The sequence below is a fragment of the Chlorocebus sabaeus genome, chromosome 10, assembly GCF_047675955.1.
Source record: "Chlorocebus sabaeus isolate Y175 chromosome 10, mChlSab1.0.hap1, whole genome shotgun sequence".
In the NCBI taxonomy this organism is placed as follows: Eukaryota; Metazoa; Chordata; class Mammalia; order Primates; family Cercopithecidae; genus Chlorocebus; species Chlorocebus sabaeus.
Window position 1 is genome coordinate 78,688,676 of NC_132913.1, and position 22,217 is coordinate 78,710,892.

Consider the following 22,217-nt stretch of genomic DNA (forward strand, 5'->3'; position numbering starts at 1 on the left):
ATGCATATGTCTTCTGCCTCTTTGTCAAGTAGTTCTGAATAGCTTTAAAAGTAGATAAGCACATAAGAAGGGGATTATGTTCATTCTATAACTTAAAAGAACGCATTGTGGAAGTTTTTTTTTAATACTCAAACAATTAGTGTGGCCAGGCGTGGTGGCTCATGCCTCTCTAATCCCAGCACTTTGGGAGGCTGAGGTGGGTGGATCACCTGAGGCCAGGAGTTCAAGACCAGTCTGGCTAACAAGGCAAAACCCTGTACTAAAAATACAAAAATTAACCGGGCATGGTGGCACATGCCTGTAGTCCCAGCTATTCAGGAGACTGAAGCATGAAAATCCCTTGAACCCAGGAGGCGGAGGTTGCAGTGAGCTGAGATTGTGCTACTGCACTCCAGCCTGGGCAACAGAGTGAGACTTTGTCTCCAAAAACATTTAAAAATAAAAAAAAGATTGAGTAAAGAAAAAAAATTTACAGATTCCATCAAAGACATTTTAATATATCTCCTTTGAATTTCCATTTCTGTGTATAAGGGTTTTAAAAAATGTTATCACATTAAGTATACAGTTTTTAAATTTTCACATTACATGAGCATTTCCATTTCATTACCTGATTTTCACAAGCATCGCTGTCTGATGACTATGTAACATTACTCTCAGTGCATGTTTCTCTTACTACCTCCTATTGTTGGATGTCTAAATTGCGTCTGATTTTTCTCTGTTCCATAACATTGAAATAAATATCTTTGTGGTGAAAGTTTTTTGCAGTATTTAAAATTAGTTTCCTGGTTTGTGAAAAAGTGTAACTGTGTATAAACAATTTGCCTCATTCCCTTAACGACTTGATTGTTTATGGCACGATAAAACTGGTTCTGCAAAGAAATATAAAATAAAAGCACTTTGAATTTTTTTTTAAATATCTTTATGATTTTATTGAAAGTAAGCGTTGTGGAATTGCGAGTGTTAAGTTTTGTTTATTTGTTTTTTAATAGGCTTATTATGCCCGTGATGCTCTGGCTAAAAACCTCTACAGCAGGTTGTTTTCGTGGTTGGTAAATCGAATCAATGAAAGCATTAAGGTACTGAATTTCTATGAGCAAAATCAGTTGTAATAAATGGTATTCACAGTATAAACATTAAGTTGAATAAAGTTTAAATTTATAATCAAATAATTGATTATCACTTATAAAGATTATTCCTTAAAAAGCATTTACCATGTATAAGATTGAAATTTGTCAGGGATTTCGTTTATTTTGTTTTGCCATTTGTGTTGCTTCTGACTGGTGAATAGTTGGATGGTCTTTGTGGAGTTACTCTGAGGGTTGGCGCCACAGGTTCTGGCCTGGCTCATCTGCTAACTAGTTGTACACACTTCACTGAAAAGGTCACTTTACTTCACTAGGTCTTAATCTATTCATTATTAAAATGAAGGTGTTGGACTAGGTGATTTCGAAAGGCACCACTAATGCCTTCTTTAAATATATCACCTATTATTAAAATCTCTAAAAGTTCTATAGCAATGCCCCATCTCATAAGTTTTTTAAAAAAACAGCTAAATTACAGTTATTTTCTTACTTAAGAAACATGATTAACTTGTAATATATATCTATGTTCCTTGGATGCTTGTAGTGTTATATTTCATGCCTTAATTAACCCTTTAATTTGAAACTTTTTTAAGGCACAAACAAAAGTGAGAAAGAAGGTCATGGGTGTTTTGGACATTTATGGCTTTGAGATTTTCGAGGTAAGATTTAAAATTTTTTTTGTAATGTCTTTAGTAAAGTGGAATGGTTGGAAATTAAATCCTGTCTTATATAGGCATTATAAGTAACTGTAACTTTGAATCTACAAATAATCTTTGTGTAGATGCAACACACTATCACTTTGAATCTACCAAGTAATCTTTGTGTAGATGTAACAACATTTGGTTGTGTATTCCTGCATGTGCGCCAGAGAGAGAGAGAGAGAGAGAGAGAGAGAGAGAGAGAGTGTGTGTGTGTGTGTTGTGTGTATGCTGAGAGCCAGCATTTTTCAGACAGTGCTGCTTAAAAAGAACTTGTATTAGTACCTGACTTGAAATTGCATATTTAGATTTCTAACTGTGAGGCTTCCAACAAGCTACATGAGTATGGCTGTGGCCATTTGTGTGTTGTTTAGAAAGTGTGGTAGGTTGGTGCCATAAAGAAAGCCACAGGAGGGCTGGACACAGGTTCTGGCCTGGCCAGGGCTGGTCATTTCATCTGTGAGACTCGGGGAAAGAGGGTTTGGATTAGGTGACTTGTTGAGTCTCATCACTGTGATCTTATGATAATGAACTCTGCTGCAGAGGTTGAAATAATTTCTGCTGAAGCTCATAGTGAATTTTTTAAATGATTCTATGCTTGTTACAGATTAAGTATTTAAACCATTTGTACTTGGTTGAGCAAGACATATACCTAAAATTAGAATGATATAGAGAAGATGAGCATGGCCCCTGAAAAAAGTGGTTTGGAAACTAAAATAATCATTATGTACTTGTGTTAGAATTTCCTTTTTGCCTCCTTGCTAACTTTGACATTTAGAAGGAGTTTTAAGGATCTATTAAAACATTTATTCTCACTTTTAGGAGTGGCATTTTAGTTTGGTTCAGGGAAATAAGAAGTAGATCAGGCTCCTCATTTCTTAATTCTCCCCCACAAGTAAGATTTGTGAATTTCTTTAAGGATCCAGGCTCTGCCCAGAATGTTCCCAAAGAATTTATATGTTCTAGAAAATTAGGGTCACAGAATGACAGAAAAAAACATCAGTTCATTCCTTTCACCTAAACCAGACCTTGCTAGCGAATGCCTTTTTCTTAGTATGTTCTCCCTCAATCATATTCTATATTTAATTGTTAATGGTAAGTACTAATTGAGGGCCCACTCTTTGTAAGCATTGTGGCAAGTGGTGTGTGTACTGTCTGATTTACTTTTCAAAACAGCCTCATGATGTAGCTGTTATTATTACGAATCCCATTTTACAGATGAGAAAGTAAAGCTCCCCAGGTCAAGTAACTCCCCAGGGTTATACAGCTACTTAGTGGCAGACTCAGCAACTAAACTCCAGGCCCTTTCAATATTTTCATTTATTGCTTTTCTTTCTTACTAAGATTGAGACCAGGGGCACTTCCTCACCTTTCTTCCCAAAGTAACAGGTTCCCCAGTATCTGGAAGTAAAAAAGAAATAAATATGGTAAGTCTCTTGACTCCCCTATTTCTCTACCCTCATCATCACTCCAAGCTCCTGGCCAGCACTGGGTGCCTTCCTAGATGGAAGTGTGTGTGCTGGTGGCTGTCCCCATGGGGTCCCCAGAACAGAGTTCTTCGACACAGCGTCTGCTTGTATTGTTGCCCATTTAGCAGAATCTACAAAGGAAAGCTACCAATTCCTTGGTAGAAAGGGAAGAATTTGAGGTTTCTGAGTTAAGAGAATTGCTTGAGTACACTCAGAAATGACTGCCAAAATTAATTTCTTTCTAGTGAAACCTCAGGTTACTGTCACTAAATGGGCAGAGTGCCAAAGTCATTCTTTACAGTTGGCAGGGAAAATGACTTACTACCTAACACATTGCTGTGCTGATGTAGATTTAAATGGTTTCACGAGCAGGGGAGTTGGTAAGCAGAGATTTCACTGGAAAGTTAGATTAAGAAGATACATTCAATGACATTTCTAAAGTCAAAGAAACTGATTTTGTTTTAATTTTGCTAGAAAAAGATTATTGATCTTAAGCTAATGGGCAAGGGCTTAGTATCATGTCACAACATATGGAAACTTTAAAAAAATAGGTTAATGAGATTATGATGGGATATCTAGTTAACTTTGTCTTCCAGTAGGTCCTAAGATCTAATTAGCCCTGGGAAAAGAAATGCTTATAACACTTAAAGGAAACTGAATTATAACTCATAAATAATTTGAGTCATTTCTCAAGTATTTATTGAGTTACCAGATAAGTAGTAAACGTAACTAAGGTATTCTTTGTCTGCATGGCTTTTAGAGTCTTGGCCCTAACATTGAGAGTCTCTTGTTGCCAGAGGACACATCCTATCAGGTAGAAAAGTCTAATCAGGAAACTATATTATGTTTTAAAAGTTTGTTTGCTACAGACCTAATCAGAACAGAAGTCAGATGTTCCTGTGTGAACATCCTTTAACTTGGTGCTGGGTGAAATACCCTATACCCTTCAGCAGTCCAAGAATATTTTTCACTTCTGGTTAATTCAAGTTTCTCTCCATACCTGTCTTGCTGAATGTGTCCTCCTTCTGCAAGTTATACCATCATTTTTCTCAACACTGTTTCAACTAGACTTAACTTCAGTTTATGAAAATGCCTACGTTATATTTCCTTTTTTTTTTTTTTTTTTTGTGATGGAGTCTTGCTGTGTCACCAGGCTAGAGTACAGTGGCGCAATCTCAGCTCACTACAACCTCTGCCTCCCGGGTTCAAGTGATTTTCCTGCAACACCACCGTCCAGCTAATTTTTGTATTTTTAGTAGAGACAGGGTTTCACCATGTTGGCCAGGCTGGTCTCGGTCTTTTGACCTTGTGATCCACCCGCCTCAGCCTCCCAAAGTGCAAGGATCACAGGCATGAGCCACCGCGCCCGCCTGGCTGCCTGCATTATATTTCTAAATATTCTTCCTTTCTTCAGAGGATTATTCTATTTCAGTGATTCTCAGAGAGCTGTGCATTGGCATCACCTGGTGAACTTTTGCAAATTCAGATGTCTAGGCTGTACCCAGAGCAATTATATCAATCTCTGGAGATGGGGCCGCAGCAGCAATATTTTTAAAGCTCTGAGGTGATTCCGGTGTGCACTCAAGGTTGAGATCACATGCTCTATTAGACAGAAATCTCTGGAGTAAACTGCAAATTCCAAGCATGTGGTGTTCATGCTGCTTGGCCACTGTGTGGAACACCCTTGTAAAACATTGGGCCTCACCTACTGTTCATCTGGGCACAGTGGCTCACACCTGTAATCCCAGCACTTTGGGACGCCAGCGCAGTGAAACCCTGTCTCTACTAAAAATACAAAATTAGCTGGGCGTGGTGGCTTGTGCCTGTAGTCACAGCTACTTGGGAGGCTGAGGCAGGAAAATCACTTGAACCTGGGAGGCGGTTTTCACTCCATTTAAACAGAACTTTCAGCCAAGGCCAAATCCAATCAGTTATATGTCTATAGCAAATCTTTTAATAGCCATCCAATTATAAAAAGTTAATTTTCCTTCTCCATGCAGTAAATACTTTTTCTTTTTTTCCCCTCAGTTCCTTGAGAGAATCAAGATTCGTTTTTCATTATATTTAATTGTTCCCTCCATTTTCCTTTCTAAGGCCTCTCAGATTAATCTTCAGTTTTGATTTTTAATAACTTTTTTTAAATAAATTTATTTGTGGGGAGGTTAGATTAGAGATTTGGTTGGTGATTTTTAGATACTTTTACCTGCTTTTTAATACAGAGTTACAGAAGTTTTTTTTCTTCGTTTAATAAATTATTCACATACATTCCCAGATGACAGTCTATATTTTCCTGGATTCTCAACGATGTTAGAACACATGAAGACATCAGGAAGCTCAGAGTATTAGGAAACCAAGAAAATTAAGAACTTAAAAGTACCGCAAGTTGAAGTATAAGGGGTCAGACAGAGTGTGGAAGAAGACTCAGATCCACATCAAGGCAAAAATGAAAATTTCTGTGATATTTTCCACCCAAGTGAAAAGAAACTGCTGGAGTATAAATAACATTTATTTTTTTCTTTGTTCTGTTCTTCAGTTGACTGTAGGAATTAAGAGTTCTGCCTTTTAGAATACCCTGGGCATCTCTTTAAAAACTGGACAGTAAAGAGAGAGACTTTTTTTTAAAAAATGCATCTAATTGTCCCATGGCCCCACAGTTCCCATGAAAATGCCTTTTTTAGCTGAGCTGGTGGAAACCTTTCATTCCCTGTGGTCTGTCTCTAAACGGAAGAGGGAAACTGATGCATTAAACCATGGGTTGATGACACATGGATTTGACTGCAAAACATTCCAGTACCAGCTGGAAGTGCTGCCTGGCTAGCCACATGTGATCCGATGTCAATTTGGAAAACAGATCAGTGGAACAATGATACCAAAAATAAGGTGAAGTGAATTAAAATTCATAGAGGAAAAAAAATCTAGCTGTACACCCTGGTAGAACAGAAGACCAACTTCCCAAAGGAAGAAAATTATAATGCAAATACTCCAATTCCGCACATTTATGTTTGGACATTCTTATAACTGAAAAGACCGTCTGTGATTTCTGAGCAATATTTATAGCATATCCATAAAAGAACTGCTATTCTTTTTTAAAAAAAAAAAGATGCTAAGTTAAAAAGTAAGTTGAGCAATCTACATTGATTTCAGCTCATTTTCTACATACTTATCTGACAGGTATTAAAACTGGCAGATATTTTACTAGGAAAATCTGATTGGTCATTAGTGTTCTATAGACCAAAGCAGGCAGTAGTAGCTGATTATTTCACCTTTCATTCAGTGGAGCTAGTTTAACACAGGCAAAGTGCTAATTACTTTCAATTATGGACTCCTTATTTATCTTGCCCTCATAAACCTCACTGAAAGGGACCCATATATGGTAAGAGTATGATAGGCTAGATGCAATGATTATTTCAAATAAAAAAAATCTAATACTTGGGCAGCAGTCATTGTAACCTAGTAGGTTCACCTCATGATTATAAGATTTGTTTTCTAAATTGTTTTTGAAAGAAATTCTGACTGTAGTCAGCACCTTCTACTCTAGTTTCTTGCCTTCATTTGGTCCTTCTTATGCTAGAAAGCTTATAATTGAAGAGGAAGGAACCAATTTAAAGTAGATTTAGAAAGGAAAGTGATGACAACTGCTGTGATTTGTAAAAGAAAGAAAGATAGATAGATAGATTGATTGATTGATTGATCAATCGATCGATCGATGGATCGATGGATCGATAGATCAAACTGTGTGAATAGCCAGCAATCCCTGAATTCCAGAGCTGGGCACCCATCCCCATGTGTCAGTCTTGTGAATCAAAGTCTTATAGTGTATCTTTTATAGATATGCTGTAAATATTTCTCAGAAATCACAGACCATCTTTTCAGTTATAAGAATGCCCAAACTGGCCGGGTGTGGTGGCTCAAGCCTGTAATCCCAGCACTTTGGGAGGCTGAGACAGGTGGATCACGAGGTTAGGAGATCGAGACCATCCTGGCTAACACGGTGAAACCCCGTCTCTACTAAAAAATACAAAAAACTAGCTGGGCGAGGTGGCGGGCACCTGTAGTCCCAGCTGCTCGGGAGGCTGAGGCAGGAGAATGGCGTAAACCCGGGAGGTGGAGCTTGCAGTGAGCTGAGATCTGGCCACTGCACTCCAGCCTGGGCGACAGAGCTACACTCTGTCTCAGAAAAAAAAAAAAAAAGCCCAAACTTGGCATGGTGGCTCACTCATAATCCCAGCACTTTGGGAGGCCAAGGCGGGCAGATCACAAGGTAAGGAGTTCAAGACCAGCCTGACCAACATGGGGAAACCCCGTCTTTACTAAAAATACAATTAGCTGGGCATGGTGGCACGCTCCTATAGTCCCAGCTACTTGGGAGGCTGAGGCAGGAGAATCACTTGAACCCGGGAGACGGAGGTTGCAGTGAGCCGAGATCATGCCACTGCACTCCAGCCTGGGCAACAGCGAGACTCTGCATCAAAAAAAAAAAAAATTCAAACTTAAATGTGTGGAATAATTGGAATATTTGAATTATAATATTCTTCCTTTGTGAAGTAGGACTTCTGTTCTATCTAATAATATGTGTGTATTTCTTCCAGGTATAAAAAGTTGTTAGATGAAATTTTAAGATATTTAAGAAGAGCACTGTAACGTTTTTCTTAAAATTTGCTGTATTTTAGTATATACCTGGAAGAAAAAATGTTAAGGGAAATTTTCTAAACCTTTAGCTAGTCATTCAATTTTGTAAATGTCTAAAAAGGAGACTATTTCATATTAAATGGTTTTCTCATATATTTTGAGGATTTTTTAATACATTCTAAGAAAAGCAGTTCTTGTTTTGGAACCTATTTCTTGACACTGAGATATTTAAAAATGGACTGTGGTTAAGTGCATTATATTTTCCTGTAGGAACAGCATTATAATCAGAAGCTGTCAAAGGCTTTAACACCAAATAAATCTTTGCAAGGACCAACAGCATATTTTGTAGCAATAATATAGCTCAACCTCCCTAAAATAGTGATATACACTCAAAATCCTATAACGTTTATTAAAGGTATTGACTCATTTATTATGCAGGAGACTTTACTATATGTAAAAATATAGAAACCCCCAAGCCAGCATGTTATATTCAAAATCTGACCTCAAATGAAAGTGCTGAACTATAAGAAACACTAATATGTAATTAACAGTATTTTTTTTGCTCAGATAAATCATAGTCTTTGTGTTTGGACTACTCACTGTTTCTAATACGTTATATTCACCCGCGGACTCCTTCCCATTTCTGTGTCCCAAATACAGAGGGACAGAGCTGCCCCTTCTATTTACTGTCTTCCTTTCAATATTTATTGTTTTTAAAGAGCCTAAGAGTTTTAAAAATATCTGTCTTCCTTAAAGAGTATAAAATATCATCAGCCTCCTGTGTTGCTAAGGAGAATATACAAAGTGGCTAGTATTTTTGATACATCTTAATTTATATTGGAGAATTTATGATTGATACTTGTGAGTATAAACTAGTTATGAACCGACTGGGAATATGATTTCCTGGGTTTTGTTTTTTTTGTTGTTGTTTGTTTGTTTTGATGTTGAGAGGATGAGCTCAAAATCTAGAATTCTTAAAAGAAGCCCCAGCGTTTAAAATTTGGTTATATTATATACTTCTAAACAAAGTAAGTGCTCACTATCCCAATCTATAGTTGGTAACTATAGCGTGAAATAGCAGAGAACAGACACTTGCTGTTTTGCCTTTGTTCTCTGAAGCAGCCTCAGCTTCATTTAGGGAGGTTATGTAATGGAAAGCCCAGAAGGTACTTGTTTGAAGATGTTTCTAAGTTTTAGTTTTATTCCTTAGTCTTCAGAGATAAATGTGGGTAAGACAGTAGAGAAAAATTGCATGCTTGGAGCATGGGTGGAAAACTGGAGAGAGGAGATGAGTCATTCCTGGGGCAAGTTCCTGCCCACTTCCTGGAGGCTTTGATTCATGAGCCTGACACATGGGAGAGGGCCTGGCTCAGGGATTGCTGGCTATTCACACAGTTCTTGACAAACCAAAAAAGTCTGTGAATATAAAGTTGCTTTGGGGCCTTCATATTCATCTGGTGGTTTCTAGTGTCAGTTTCACTATTTTATGAAGGAGAGGGGTCCCAGGTTGAAAACCAGGTATTAATTTAATACTCGTATTAATGGAAAAATGTGTTAGACATATACAAGTTGGAGTTCTGTGAACTGCTACCAGGCTATTCGTTAATTTTCTGCAGATTATTGATTATTCTTTAAATTTTTGCAAGTTTTTAATCATATGTGAAGTCCCATTTTCCTCCACATTTGAACAGTGCCATCAACTTCAGCTTAGATCACCAGAGAGGTGTGTGTCTTTAGCCTTCACTTTGAGCAGTGATGGTCATCTGGGTGACCCATGATGTGTTTTGGAGACTTTGGAGGTGTGTTTGCAATAGATGCTGATTTCTGTGGGGAAGTAAGTTAATTTCTACATCGGTGATTGTGCTATTCTATTTTTGTTCGGGTTTTTTTTTCGCGGGGGTGGGGGGTGTTTTTTTAGCTCTAGGGTAAGGTCAGACAGGCAAGTTTTTGTTATTAGGGCATCTCCAGGAGAATACTCTCTCCTTGTTGGTTTTTGAAAGGAGCCTCAGCACAGTACTACACAGGGATGTGTCACTGGGGTGGGAAAGGGGAGTTACTTTTGGATCTTGATGGGTCTCTTCCCTGTTCGGCAATCCACCAACCACCGCTGCCCCTGACTCTTTGGGTGGATGTGGACCTTGGATACATGTCATACATGTTTTCTTTTTCCTGATAATTTATAATTAGAAGCATTGGATTTTGAAGGCTTAAAGCTTCAGGCAAGTTACATGATTTATCATTATTTCGGTCAAACCATTTTTATCCTGAAGAACTCTCTCCCCTAGCAAACCACAGTTCAGACACCACAGGAAGGTATTGTGGTCCTGTCTTTTGAATTGACTGGATATGGGTCATGATCCAAAGTTTTACACCCATCAAAAATACAGTCTGAATGGTAAAAGCTATCATTTGTAACCATAAATAACTGTCAATACGTGCTCACTGTTAGAAGTTTATTGCTAATTGAGAACTGACTGCATTTTGTGTAATTTGTCCCTGTTTGCACCAGAATGCAGTAAGTATGACCTGTTTGCAGTGCTGATCTGTTGCATGCTCCTGTGTTAATAGCTTCTCTAGCTGTGTGAGTTTTGCAGTAAGTGGTTGTTGAATAACCGTGTGGATATAAAATATAGAATCCATACAGGAGTTTTTAAAGGTTATGGGCAAATTTAATTTAGTTGTAATTTAATCCTTAAATTGTTTTGTAATTGTGAAGCTTTGCCTCCGGTTTCTAATCTGCTTGTGTGTGTTTCATAGTCCTGTTTTAGAAGTGTAGTTTGAGCTGTTCATAGCCACACAATGTGTCTGGGGACACTAGTGCTTTCCTTTCCTTCTCATTATTTGCTGTTTGATGATTTAGCATAATTGGGTTCAAATAGCTCCATGGGCACAGACTTGCCAAATAACAGATTTGCTCCATGAGACTGTTGTCTTAAAAAAAAAATCAAAGATCTGCTCTTATTAATTTTTTACTTATGTTATTAATATTTTACTTTTACTTATAGGTTTTATTTATAGTTGCATCATATAGGGACATACTTTAGCAAAGCAATTGAGACTTTATGATATATGGGATGCCTTTATGCTGAGTAAATAATAATAAGGCATCTATACTAGACCAACTTCAGTTTCTAATTGAAATTGTTAACTCTGTGAATTTGAGCGCCGGGTTTTTAAAAATTTGTGTGAAAATGAGGACTGAGAAGTACCCTTTGTATCTGACTATATTTGTCAAAAGTGTTGAAAATAAATGTTTGCCCTTTAGTAAGACCCTTCAAGACATAAAACAAACAAACTTTTATCCTTGACTAAGTTTAGCATTAACAACGTAAGTCACTGATAGTATATTCACATGTGTTATTTATGACTTCGAGTTTAAAATTTCCTCTGATCACTGCATCACTGGTGATGAGAAATTCCTAGCTGACTTCCAGGAAAGAATGTAGTTAGATGCTGTAGCATAAGTATCATTTTTAAGTTTTCCTAAGTAGGACCAAAATTGATTTTTAAAGATCAACTTTCAGAAGACTGTGTGACTTTTTCACTTCTATCATATGTGGAGGGATTTGAAGGCCGGTGGCTGTGCCTGTTCACAAGGAGCAGTGAGCTTTGGCCGCACCATTACATGTGGGCTCTCCTTGCTCATTAGACCAGGACTGGCCACCACTGTGGGAGAAGAGTCCATTTTACCAATGGTGGAGACATACTATCACTTGCTCCCACTGCCACCATCTTTGGGCAATAAAGAAAAATAGAGGTGAAAATAACAAGTTTTCGTGCCAGATCTACTTCTTCCTGGATGATGTGGTTCTTGATAAATTTATTCATTTGGTGCCCTCAGGATGTACAGCAATACATTAAGCCCTGCAGATTGTTCAGAAATGATTTAGACATAAAGCTTCTGTCAGTGAAATCATAAGAGATTAATATGAAGGAGAGGCTGCTGAGACTTGTAAGAGTGATCAGGGGTGTGGGCCTTCTACAGAAAGGGATTGTTTCTTGTCAGGGAGATGTTTTAATCTTTGGGTCTCCATTTGGAAGGAACTTCATTTGTTCATTCACTCAGCCAGTACATATTGAGAACTTGCTAGGTGTGAGGTGCTATGTAAGGAGTAGGAATACAGTGAACAAGACAGCATGGTCAGCCCTCGCCCGTAAGAGTGTACAGGCTAGTGAGGCAGATGTATGTGAAGTTATCTGTACATGTGTACAGTTACACATACACACATGTTCATATAACATGATCTATAAAAAGGGTTAGGATGTAAGAGTCAGAGTGAGGGATCTGTCTCTGGATGGAGACAGTAAGAGGTCAGTTCAGGAGGACTTCCTTGAGCTCTGAAGTTTCACCTGAGAATGGAAGATTCAGAACTTGGTGACAGAGATTGTGGAGCTCACTGTGTCTTTGCTGATCTTTCAGCAAAGGAAATGAGATTGTTTCTAGCTTCTCTGTTTGGGGTGCTTCTCTGTCAACTAAAAATCTTCATCCTTCAAATATTGCATCATTTGTGTATACTTCATTCATTCACTTACTCATGACCCACTCCTCAAGTACTTGCAATGGGCAAGCGTCTGTCCCAGGAGCCGTGTGCTGGGCTGCAGTTAAATCTGAGAGATCATGTGTGGCATTTCTCGTGGATTGAGATGTCTGAGTGTCATTGTTTTGGGAGAGCTAGTGGCATGGTTTATAAGGCTTTTTTTCATTTTCTCCATACAGGACAACAGCTTTGAGCAGTTCATTATTAATTATTGTAATGAAAAGCTGCAACAAATCTTCATTGAACTTACACTTAAAGAAGAGCAGGAGGAGTATATACGGGAGGTAATGTTGAAATGCTTTTTTTAAAGTGTTAGTCCTTTTTTACTCATAATATAAATTCTAATTCAGAAGATAGCCTAAACAAGAAGCCATATTCAAAAGGCTACAAACTGTATGATTCCATCTGTCACTCTAGAAGAGGCAAAGCTATAGAGACTGATTGCCTATAAAAAGCTATAGAGTCAGGGGTTGCCAGGAGATAGGAGTCGTGAGAGGGTTGTGGCTGCAAAGAGATAGCACGAGGGAATTTTGGGGATGGATTATGGTGGTGGTTACTTGACATTACACATTTGCCAAAACTTAGAGAACTGTATACCAAAAAAAGTCAGTATCACTGTAAGTAGATTTGAAAATATTTTGAGACTTTTTTCAATATCAAAAAGTATTGAGTATTCAAATTTATAGTAAAAATAGGTAATAGTTATTGAGCGCTTACTACATAGCAAGTATTAAGTGCTATTTATGGATTGTCTCATTTAATGTAATCTTAAAATAACCAGAAGTAGTGTTTGCAGAGTCTTTTCATCATTAATTTAAAAATATATATTTGCTTTTCACCCTATTATTTTTTAAAATAGCCAGTCTTTTTCCAGGTATAAAATTAGTTATTTCAAAAAATAAAAGGGAGGAATTGTTATGTTTATATTTTTATTTCCTTTTTTATTTGCCTTAATATTTTACTAATGATATTACCTGTTTTCCTTTATTTTCTTAGTATCATTTAAAGCCATTAAGGACACTGAATTCTCTTTTATCTTTCTTTCCATATAGATTTTTCTAATGTGATTGTTATCCCCAGTGACTTAGTAAAACAACCCATTTACTCGAAAGCTAAATCATAAATATTTCATCTTTATTTTTTAGAGTACTCATTATGCTTCAGAAATGTTTTATACTTGTCTGGCACCTTTTGGTAACATAAATATTCTAAAAGCACGATTCATTCTTTTCCTGTCTTCTCATCATGAAGAGAATGCCCAAACTTTGATGGGTAACTTAAAACAGTTTGTACAGATCGGTTAAAACACTTCTAAGAATATGTAGAAAGATTCCTAGCTTGCTTTATGAATAGAAGACAAATAAATGTTTACATTTATAGACAGAATGTAAGTAGACACAGAAAGATTACATTTGGCTTTACGGATTTGGCTTTGTAGCCAGTGTTAGAACCAGTGGATAGGTTTTCATGTCTTTCCTTGTGTTGAAAATACTTTGTGGTAGTGCTGGCCTTTTTTTAGCACTTGAAAGAGTTAACTTCCCTAAAACACAAGACTGACTCTAAAATTAATTTTTTCCTTATGATTACAGATTCAGAACAGAAGAATCTAGGCCTTAAATTCTTGGGATCAAGTTCTAACTTATTTCCTTATAAACATTGTAAACATACACAAAGTAATATTGACCCAAGGGCCTGTTGAGTAAATATTTGGCCCAGGGCCAGTGAAGTGCATGGGAAATTGCTGCAGATGGGAGAGTGGAATGGAAGGCAGTCTCAGAACAGGTCAAGGGTGTTTGCTTCAATCAGATTATGTCAGTGGTAGGCAGCTGCATTGAGAAAGTTTTGGGAACTGCCTGTGACATTTGCAGTACCCATTCTGTAAAGAAAATAAATTCAGAGAGGAAGGGAAATATGATAAGATGGGCAAAGTCTGCTTTATGGATGGTAGTGTCGTGGCTTCATCTTGTGTCATTGGATTTTGTTCTGTTTTGTCTTTTAGGATATAGAATGGACTCACATTGACTACTTCAATAATGCTATCATTTGTGACCTAATAGAAAATGTGAGTACTTAGGTACAGTTTTCTAAAGAATATTTTAGTACTATAATTCACCCTTAAAAATGTTCTCAGTGCCTCAGTGTTAAGCATTAGTATTTTCACTGTTATACACATACACATACACACACACACACACATATATATATATGTTAAGGAACTGCAGAGTTCTAGAGATTTTATTGTAGCCCTAAGAGATCATACACAGTTCTTGAACACATACATAGACAGCTGGATGTTTTGATACTTCGCCAGGATCCCCTGTGGCCATATCACAACACCCTTTTATGACCTTCAGACACCAGGCCTTAAAGGTACCAGCCTTTCTTGTATGGTTGGATTCCAGGTCTATTCCATGGCTCCTGGGCGTGTGAGTACTGATCAGAGTAGGCTCTGAGCAGCCATCCAGTTTTTGCCAAATCATAATATTCATTTCATTCCCAAAGCTCTGATGACCTCTTAATATACTGTTCAGCAGGTATTATATTAAGTTTAAGAGACATAAAGGGATGACCCCCGGAGCTGCGTTAAGTGGGACCCCAGAAGTGGCTCTAATACAGCTGTAGCATTGATTCAGATCGTACATGCAGAGGGCATTGCATGTGTGACTGCGGGTGGCCAGGGACCTGGAATTTTTCAGGTGACCCAAGTATGTGCGTATGCGAAAAGGCTTCAAGTGTGAAAAATTATTGGATAATTTCGAATAAGCTTTCTGAGTCCAAGATTTTTGTTTTTAGATCATATTCTGTAGTTTATTATAAATGAATTAAATGTAGGAAGACTGATTTGGTGTGTGGAAAACAGGAAACTAATTTATGCTTGGGATTACTAATACCTGATTTTGAATAAGTAATTTGAAACAGTGTATAAGCTTTATTGTCCTGCAGTAAGCAAGACCAGTTTAGTGAGGTGAGTGCTGTGTTTAAGGAATACAATCACATGCTCTGAAAATATCAAATCATTTTCTACTCATCTTTTACAAAGCTTTTTGGGAAATATGTAATTAGCCAGTATTTTTCCCTCAGTATTCAGCATATTCCTAAAAGTTGTTTCTCTGATTAAATTGAACATTGAAAACAATATTCTAAGGCATCACTATTTTTCAATAAGAAATAAACTGTGTTTCAAAAACTCTGAACAATGTTGAATGGGAACACTAATATTCCGTGTAAGCAGTTCAGATCTCTGATTTTGGCTCTGAAAAGTGAATTTCCTAAAAATTTTCCTGGTACATTTTGTGAAGGAGGTAATTTGCTATGGGAATCTTAAGTTTCAGAATTTCTGGTTAGTATGTTTTCCTTGATAAATATAACCTTGCATTTAATTATTCTCTTTTAAGAAGGGGAGAAAAAGAACAGTGGTAATACGCTTAATTTAAGTAGATTATCTCAGCCAAAAATTCCCTTGCAATATGATTGAAGAAGCTCATGTTCACATAGGAACCTGGGTATATGAAGGAAATGTTTCCTTCCAGCATCATTAAACAATAATGTTTGTTCTGGGGGGATGTTATGAACACACTTGATTCCTGAGAGTCCACACTTCCCCAGGGTTTTGTGTGGAATGAATAAATGCTGGTCAGAGGATGTCGTGGCCTTGTGAGCAGAAGGGGAGAGGAACCAGAGGACTTTGCCTGGGTGGAAGTAGGTGGGGTTGATGGTCAGTGGAGTGGATTGTTTTTGGAATTAAGACTTATGACCCCATAGGGGCAGTCCATGGAGCAGCAGTCTTTATTTAGCAAAGTAGAAGCTTCCTGACTTCTGGTTCAGTTTAGGCCTGACTACTCTTGGAATAAAAATGACCACAGGGTCTAGATATGCAACAAATAAATTTTCACTTATGTTTAACATCCATTTAGAAATTCCACATGAATTTCTAAAATCTAAATCTATATGAAACAGATATTCTTGAAATCAGCTTGATTGCAGTGATTGTTAAAAGCAGCATCTCAAATCACAGCATTTTTTCCTAGAAAATTAACTTTATTTTGAACACATGAACAATTTGGAAACATAGAAAACGAGTTTCCTTCTTAGGAGTGAATCAAATAATGGCCTTAGAAGACTGTGCTTTGTGATTTGAAACGTTATAGAGGCTGTATTGTCACATTCATTTCTGCTTTTAGGTTTGTTTTTGAATCTTTAAGATCCAACTTGTCTTTTTCTAAGAGTATAAATTTCAGTCATCATCAGGCTAAGGTGTCTGAGGCAACTCCCAGGTACTGTTGTGCGGGGAGAGAGAAACCAAGAAGACACACTCTTCCCAACCACACCGCCATAAACACACCTGGGATCCTTCAGGAAAGAGCTGATTCCTGAGGCTTTTGTTACTGTTTTGATTCTCTGCTTTTTGTTATCACTGAACAAACTTTTCTTGTGACTAAGTTGATTGTGTTTGATGGTGTCATTAGGAATAATTATTAAAACAATACAGTGAGGAAGGAAGGAAACTTTTTTATTTCCTTTTTCCCAGAACACAAATGGAATCCTGGCCATGCTGGATGAGGAGTGCCTCAGACCTGGCACAGTCACTGATGAGACCTTCTTAGAAAAGCTGAACCAAGTATGTGCCACCCACCAGCACTTTGAGAGCAGGATGAGCAAGTGCTCTCGGTTCCTCAACGACACGTCTCTGCCTCACAGCTGCTTCAGGATCCAGCATTATGCTGGAAAGGTATGGGGGAGCTGTGAGCACCCAGTCAGGCCTGCCAAGTTACCCCTGCAAGGAGGCTGTGCCTCAGAGACGGGCGTTCGAAACCCCATTAACTTGTGAGGACAAATTGAGCTGCGCTAAAGTGGTTGAATCAATAAATATTCAATAGAAATAGAATCTGGACCATGTTGACTAAAATCTTATTGATATAGAAAACCGAAAGCAAAGCTAATGGACTTAATGAAGAGTCTAAATATATTTTTTGAATCAAACTCAAGCTATCCTATATAACATATCTATTAACACTATTGAAGGAGACTTGCCAGTACAAATTAGGAGTCAGTAAAGACTTAAGGCTTTAAAAACACAAGCCATTTAGCAAAAATAATGAATTCTTTGAGATTTCGAAATGACGTTAGGGAAAATATTTACTTTTTTTAAAAAGTACTTATTTATTTGGTTAATATTTGGGGGAATTAATTTTATGCCATCTAATATATAAAGACAACCCTAAAAACAATCTTAATCGATTAATCTTTAGAATCCTGAAAGATTATTGATTAGAGCTAATACTTCCTTTTTCATAAAATTGCAAACTTCAAAGGGGAAAAAATACTTGATTATACATTTGTAAAAATTCAGTTTATAGTACCTGAATTATCTTTAATTTCAGAATGTTAAAACTTGGTACTTTATGTTTTTATTAGCCTATTTTATTAAAAGATAATTTCTGATCAGTTTTTCTTCTGCTTCAGGATATTTATGAAAATGTTAGTATTGTTTCTGTTTTGCCCCATCTACTTTTAAACAGACTAGAATTGGCATATGAGAACTAAAAAATAAAAGTAAAACCCCAGAATATTTTCAGACTCCTAAAAAAATGCAAAATCCTTTGAAAATGTTATGATAACATTTTTGGAGTTTATTCTTGCAAATCCTGAATGGTAATAGAATTTATTTTGATCTCGTCTGTGATTTAGACAGATGGAATTTAAACTTGGAGGCGAACTCAGTATGAGAGTGTGACTAATGTGTCAGGGATTTTTTGATGGTGAAGGAAGAGGCTGCAGTGTAGATAGTCTTGGAGTATTTTTAATAGTTGTTTGACATTATAGCATGCAATGTGCCTGTCATTGAGTTCCCTGTGCTGCTTATAGGTGCTGTACCAGGTGGAAGGATTTGTTGACAAAAACAATGACCTTCTCTATCGAGACCTGTCCCAAGCCATGTGGAAGGCCAGCCATGCCCTCATCAAGTCTTTGTTCCCCGAAGGGAATCCCGCCAAGATCAACCTGAAAAGGCCTCCTACAGCAGGCTCACAGTTCAAGGCATCTGTGGCCACTCTGATGAAGAACCTACAGACCAAGAACCCAAACTATATTAGGTATTTCCGGCACATAAAACTTTCACGGTTCAAATGTGAGAGCACCCCGCAGGAATATCATTTTTCCCTTTGTTTCAATCTGAGTGTAGCCCAAGCAGAGAGTAACTAAAGTACTTACAGATTAAATAACACCTTATCTGGAATTGGCTTAAAAAATGCTCCACTATCCTTTCCCCTAAAATAAGAAAGTAAAACAGTAAAGTGTGGTGGAGAAGATAGTAGATACTTAATGAAGCTCAATGGTTGACACCTAGGTGTTTTCAACTTTCTGTATGTTTATTTTTTTTTAATGGCAAGTTAACAAAATGTAAGTGTTTTTTCTGGTCAGTGTTTTGCGGAAAACTTGTTGGCTTCATTTGGAATTCTTGTTATTTTAGCTTAGAGCACAGCATTGAAGCAAGTGCTTTAGTTACAACTCTGGCTCTTCTTAGGAGACATGGACTGTTTTCTTCCCTGTGAGAGGTATAGGCCTAGAGAAAGTAATGATTCCTAAAGCAATCTGAATTTTTTTCAAGGCAGTAGAAAGAACTTCTTAAAAGGGGCCGGGCGTGGTGGCTCACACCTCTAATCCCAACACTTTGGGAGGCAGAGTCGGGTGGATCACCTTAGGTCAGGAGTTCGAGACTAGCCTGGCCAGCATGGCAAAACCCTGTCTCTACTAAAAATATAAAAAATCAGCTGGGCGTGGTGGCGGGAACCTATAATCCCAGCTTCTTGGGAGGCTGAGGCAGAAGAATCGCTTGGACCCAGAAGGCAGAGGTTGCAGTGAGCCGAGGTCATGCCACTGCACTCCAGCCTGGGCAACAGAGCAAGACTATGTCTCAAAAAAAAAAAAAAGACTTCTGGGCTCTTCTCTTTTTCTGCTTCTAGGGCATCTTGGACAAAACTCTCTAGATTTAGTGAAGACCAGCTAGGATTAGAGTTTGCTATGTGTGTATTTGGTGAGCTAGATAATAGAAGGAATGTGTCTGGTGGGTCAGATTTCACAGAGCGCACCCATACCCACAAATACCTTCTATAGTTGTCTTTGAGAATGCAGTTATGAGGAAACTAGAGTGAAGAATATTTTTGTGTTTAGTTTGTGTGCCTGATATTTATATTCACAGAAATGTAAGTAGACAAAACCCTCTGGTTTGATTGCCGTCGGATTAGAACATATGTTGGAAAGGATCCTAGTTTCAAAAAAAATCCAAGAAACTTTCTGTGATGAATTGCTTTTGTTATTCTCAATTGAATGAATTTTTTTTGCATCTTAAGTATATTTTACTGAGGTGTCATTTATGTGAAGTAATATGCACAGTTCTGAAGTGAACAGTTCAATTTTTTTTTAACCATTATATATACTTTAGTGACCACCACCCAGGTTAAGACGTAAAACATTTCCATTACCTCAGAAAGCTTCTTCATTCTCCTCCTTTTTTAAATTTTTACAGTTTTTCTAAGAAATCTTAATAAACCTCAAGGTTGTGAATATATTATTGTATATTTCCTTCTAGAAGCTTTGTAGTTTCAGATTTCATATTTAGGTCTATTTCCCCCCAGTGTAGATATCCTGTTGCACTAACACCATATTGAAAAGAAAACAGTCTCCTTTTCCCATTGATTTGCTTCGTGGCCTTTATTGATAATCAGTTGAATGTATATATAGGGGTCTGAACTTACTAGGCTGTTCCATTTATCTATTTGTCCATCTTTCTTTAAGCCAGAGAGTAGACATTATTTTTATAAATGGTAAAAGAGAAAGTATAGTAACACTGATGCCCAACAACCTAAGATGTAGTTGTCCACGTAAGTGTGTAATTTCACAGTTGTAGTTAGGCAGCCATAATCATGAATGTTTAAGTATTAGTTAGGACAGAGGGATTGCTACAGTATGATCCAAAGCTAACAATGATTTAAGCAAGACTGATGTTTATTTCTTAAGTAACTTCTAAGTATGAGGACTCCAGAGCTGACAGGGCAGTTCCTTCTGTTTTGTGGCTCTGCCGTTTCTTGGATGTGTTCCTCGTCTGCATGGTCAAAGATGACTGTCCACCACGTCAACATTTGCAGCCAGCAGTAAGCTGGAGGAGACCAAGGGGAGAGCCCATCCCTTCTTTTAAGAACACTGACTAGAGGCTGCAGACATTACTTCGCCTCTGATCCTAACAGCCAGAAGTTGCTCACCTGGCCACACCTACTTGCAAAGGAGGTTGGAAGATAAAGCTTTTCCCTGGGCAGCAAAGTGCCCTGTTAAGAAAGGAGAGCAGGCCGGGCGCGGTGGCTCAAGCCTGTAATCCCAGCACTTTGGGAGGCCGAGACGGGCGGATCACGAGGTCAGGAGATCGAGACCATCCTGGCTAACATGGTGAAACCCCGTCTCTACTAAAAAATACAAAAAACTAGCCGGGCGTGGTGGCGGGCGCCTGTAGTCCCAGCTACTCGGGAGGCTGAGGCAGGAGAATGGCGGGAACCCGGGAGGCGGAGCTTGCAGTGAGCCGAGATCGTGCCACTATACTCCAGCCTGGGCGACAGAGCGAGACTCCGTCTCAAAAAAAAAAAAAAAAAAAAAAAAAAGAAAGGAGAGCAGATATAGGGAGGAAACAGCGTTTTTAATCTGTTTATTGAGGTATAATACATACACATTAAAGTGCATGGATCTTAACTGTTCAGCTTCTTGAAGTTTTACAGATGTATGTGCTTGTGTTACCCCATCCAGACCAAGTGGTAAAACATTCCCATCAGTCCAGAAGGTTCCCTTGTGTCCCTTGCATGTCGATCCCCCACTACTGCCTCTCCCCAGAGGTAACAGCAATACTGATTTTTAACCATGGGTTAGTTTTGCTTGAACTTGATATAAGTGGAATCATAACTACAGCATGTACTCTTGTGTTGGACTTTCACTCAGTGAAATGTCAGTGATACTCATCCACATTATTGCATTTATTAGTGTGTTCTTTTTAAAATTACTGTGCCTGCAGTATTGTATTTATTTTTAGGTTGTTGTAAAATGATTTGAAATAATTTCAAAAGTAATGTCTGGGTTTCTTAAGAATAACAAATAATTGTTTTGCTATGAAACAGTTATATATAATACTTTATTAAAACATAGACAATTGTATCCATAAGAGGCAGTTTGTAACCTAAAATCTTTGTAATCTTTAAGGTGTATCAAACCGAATGATAAAAAAGCAGCACACATCTTCACCGAGGCTCTAGTGTGTCATCAGATCAGGTACCTGGGGCTTTTGGAGAACGTCCGAGTGCGGAGGGCAGGCTACGCCTTCAGGCAGGCCTATGAACCTTGCCTAGAAAGATACAAAATGCTTTGTAAACAGACATGGCCTCACTGGAAAGGACCAGCCAGGTAAGAAATTCAGTGACCATATTTAATAATGAATGTTTTAAGTAGTCAAATAATATGGGGTTTTTTCCCACATAAAATTCATAAAACAGAATTTTATGAAAAACTGGGTGTAACTTCTGTTTTGGACATTCTTCCATTAGGATACCATTTTGTGCTAAGGTCAAAACAAGACTTACAAATCCACATTTGGGACTTGTATGGCAATAACATTAATTTTTAGAATATTTCCAAGGTAGGTTCGTAGGAGATGATTTGTAATTTGATACATTTATATTTGTGTAGAATCATAGAAGGGTAGAATTAGAGACAGGTTGGATTACCACTTGTCACTTTTCCCATGAAGAATTTGGCTGCAGAGAGAAT

The 22,217-nt window shown here is 37.8% G+C and overlaps 1 protein-coding gene and 1 non-coding gene across 6 annotated transcripts in view; both read left to right on the plus strand.

Moving 5' to 3' along the window:
* The window catches only part of MYO1B (myosin IB), a 178,389-nt gene that overhangs the window by 122,584 nt on the left and 33,588 nt on the right, over window positions 1-22,217 (plus strand). For all 5 annotated transcript variants that reach the window (XM_007965683.3, XM_038000623.2, XM_007965686.3 and 2 more), the window contains exons 12-18: window positions 990-1,076; window positions 1,676-1,741; window positions 12,596-12,700; window positions 14,416-14,478; window positions 16,945-17,145; window positions 18,282-18,508; window positions 21,654-21,854. In XM_007965683.3, coding sequence (XP_007963874.1) covers window positions 990-1,076; window positions 1,676-1,741; window positions 12,596-12,700; window positions 14,416-14,478; window positions 16,945-17,145; window positions 18,282-18,508; window positions 21,654-21,854 — 950 coding nt within the window. The remainder of the gene's footprint in view (window positions 1-989; window positions 1,077-1,675; window positions 1,742-12,595; window positions 12,701-14,415; window positions 14,479-16,944; window positions 17,146-18,281; window positions 18,509-21,653; window positions 21,855-22,217) is intronic.
* On the plus strand, window positions 2,408-2,515 carry LOC119625476 (U6 spliceosomal RNA). Its single transcript, XR_005241669.1, has one exon. It is a non-coding gene; the product is annotated as a U6 spliceosomal RNA (small nuclear RNA).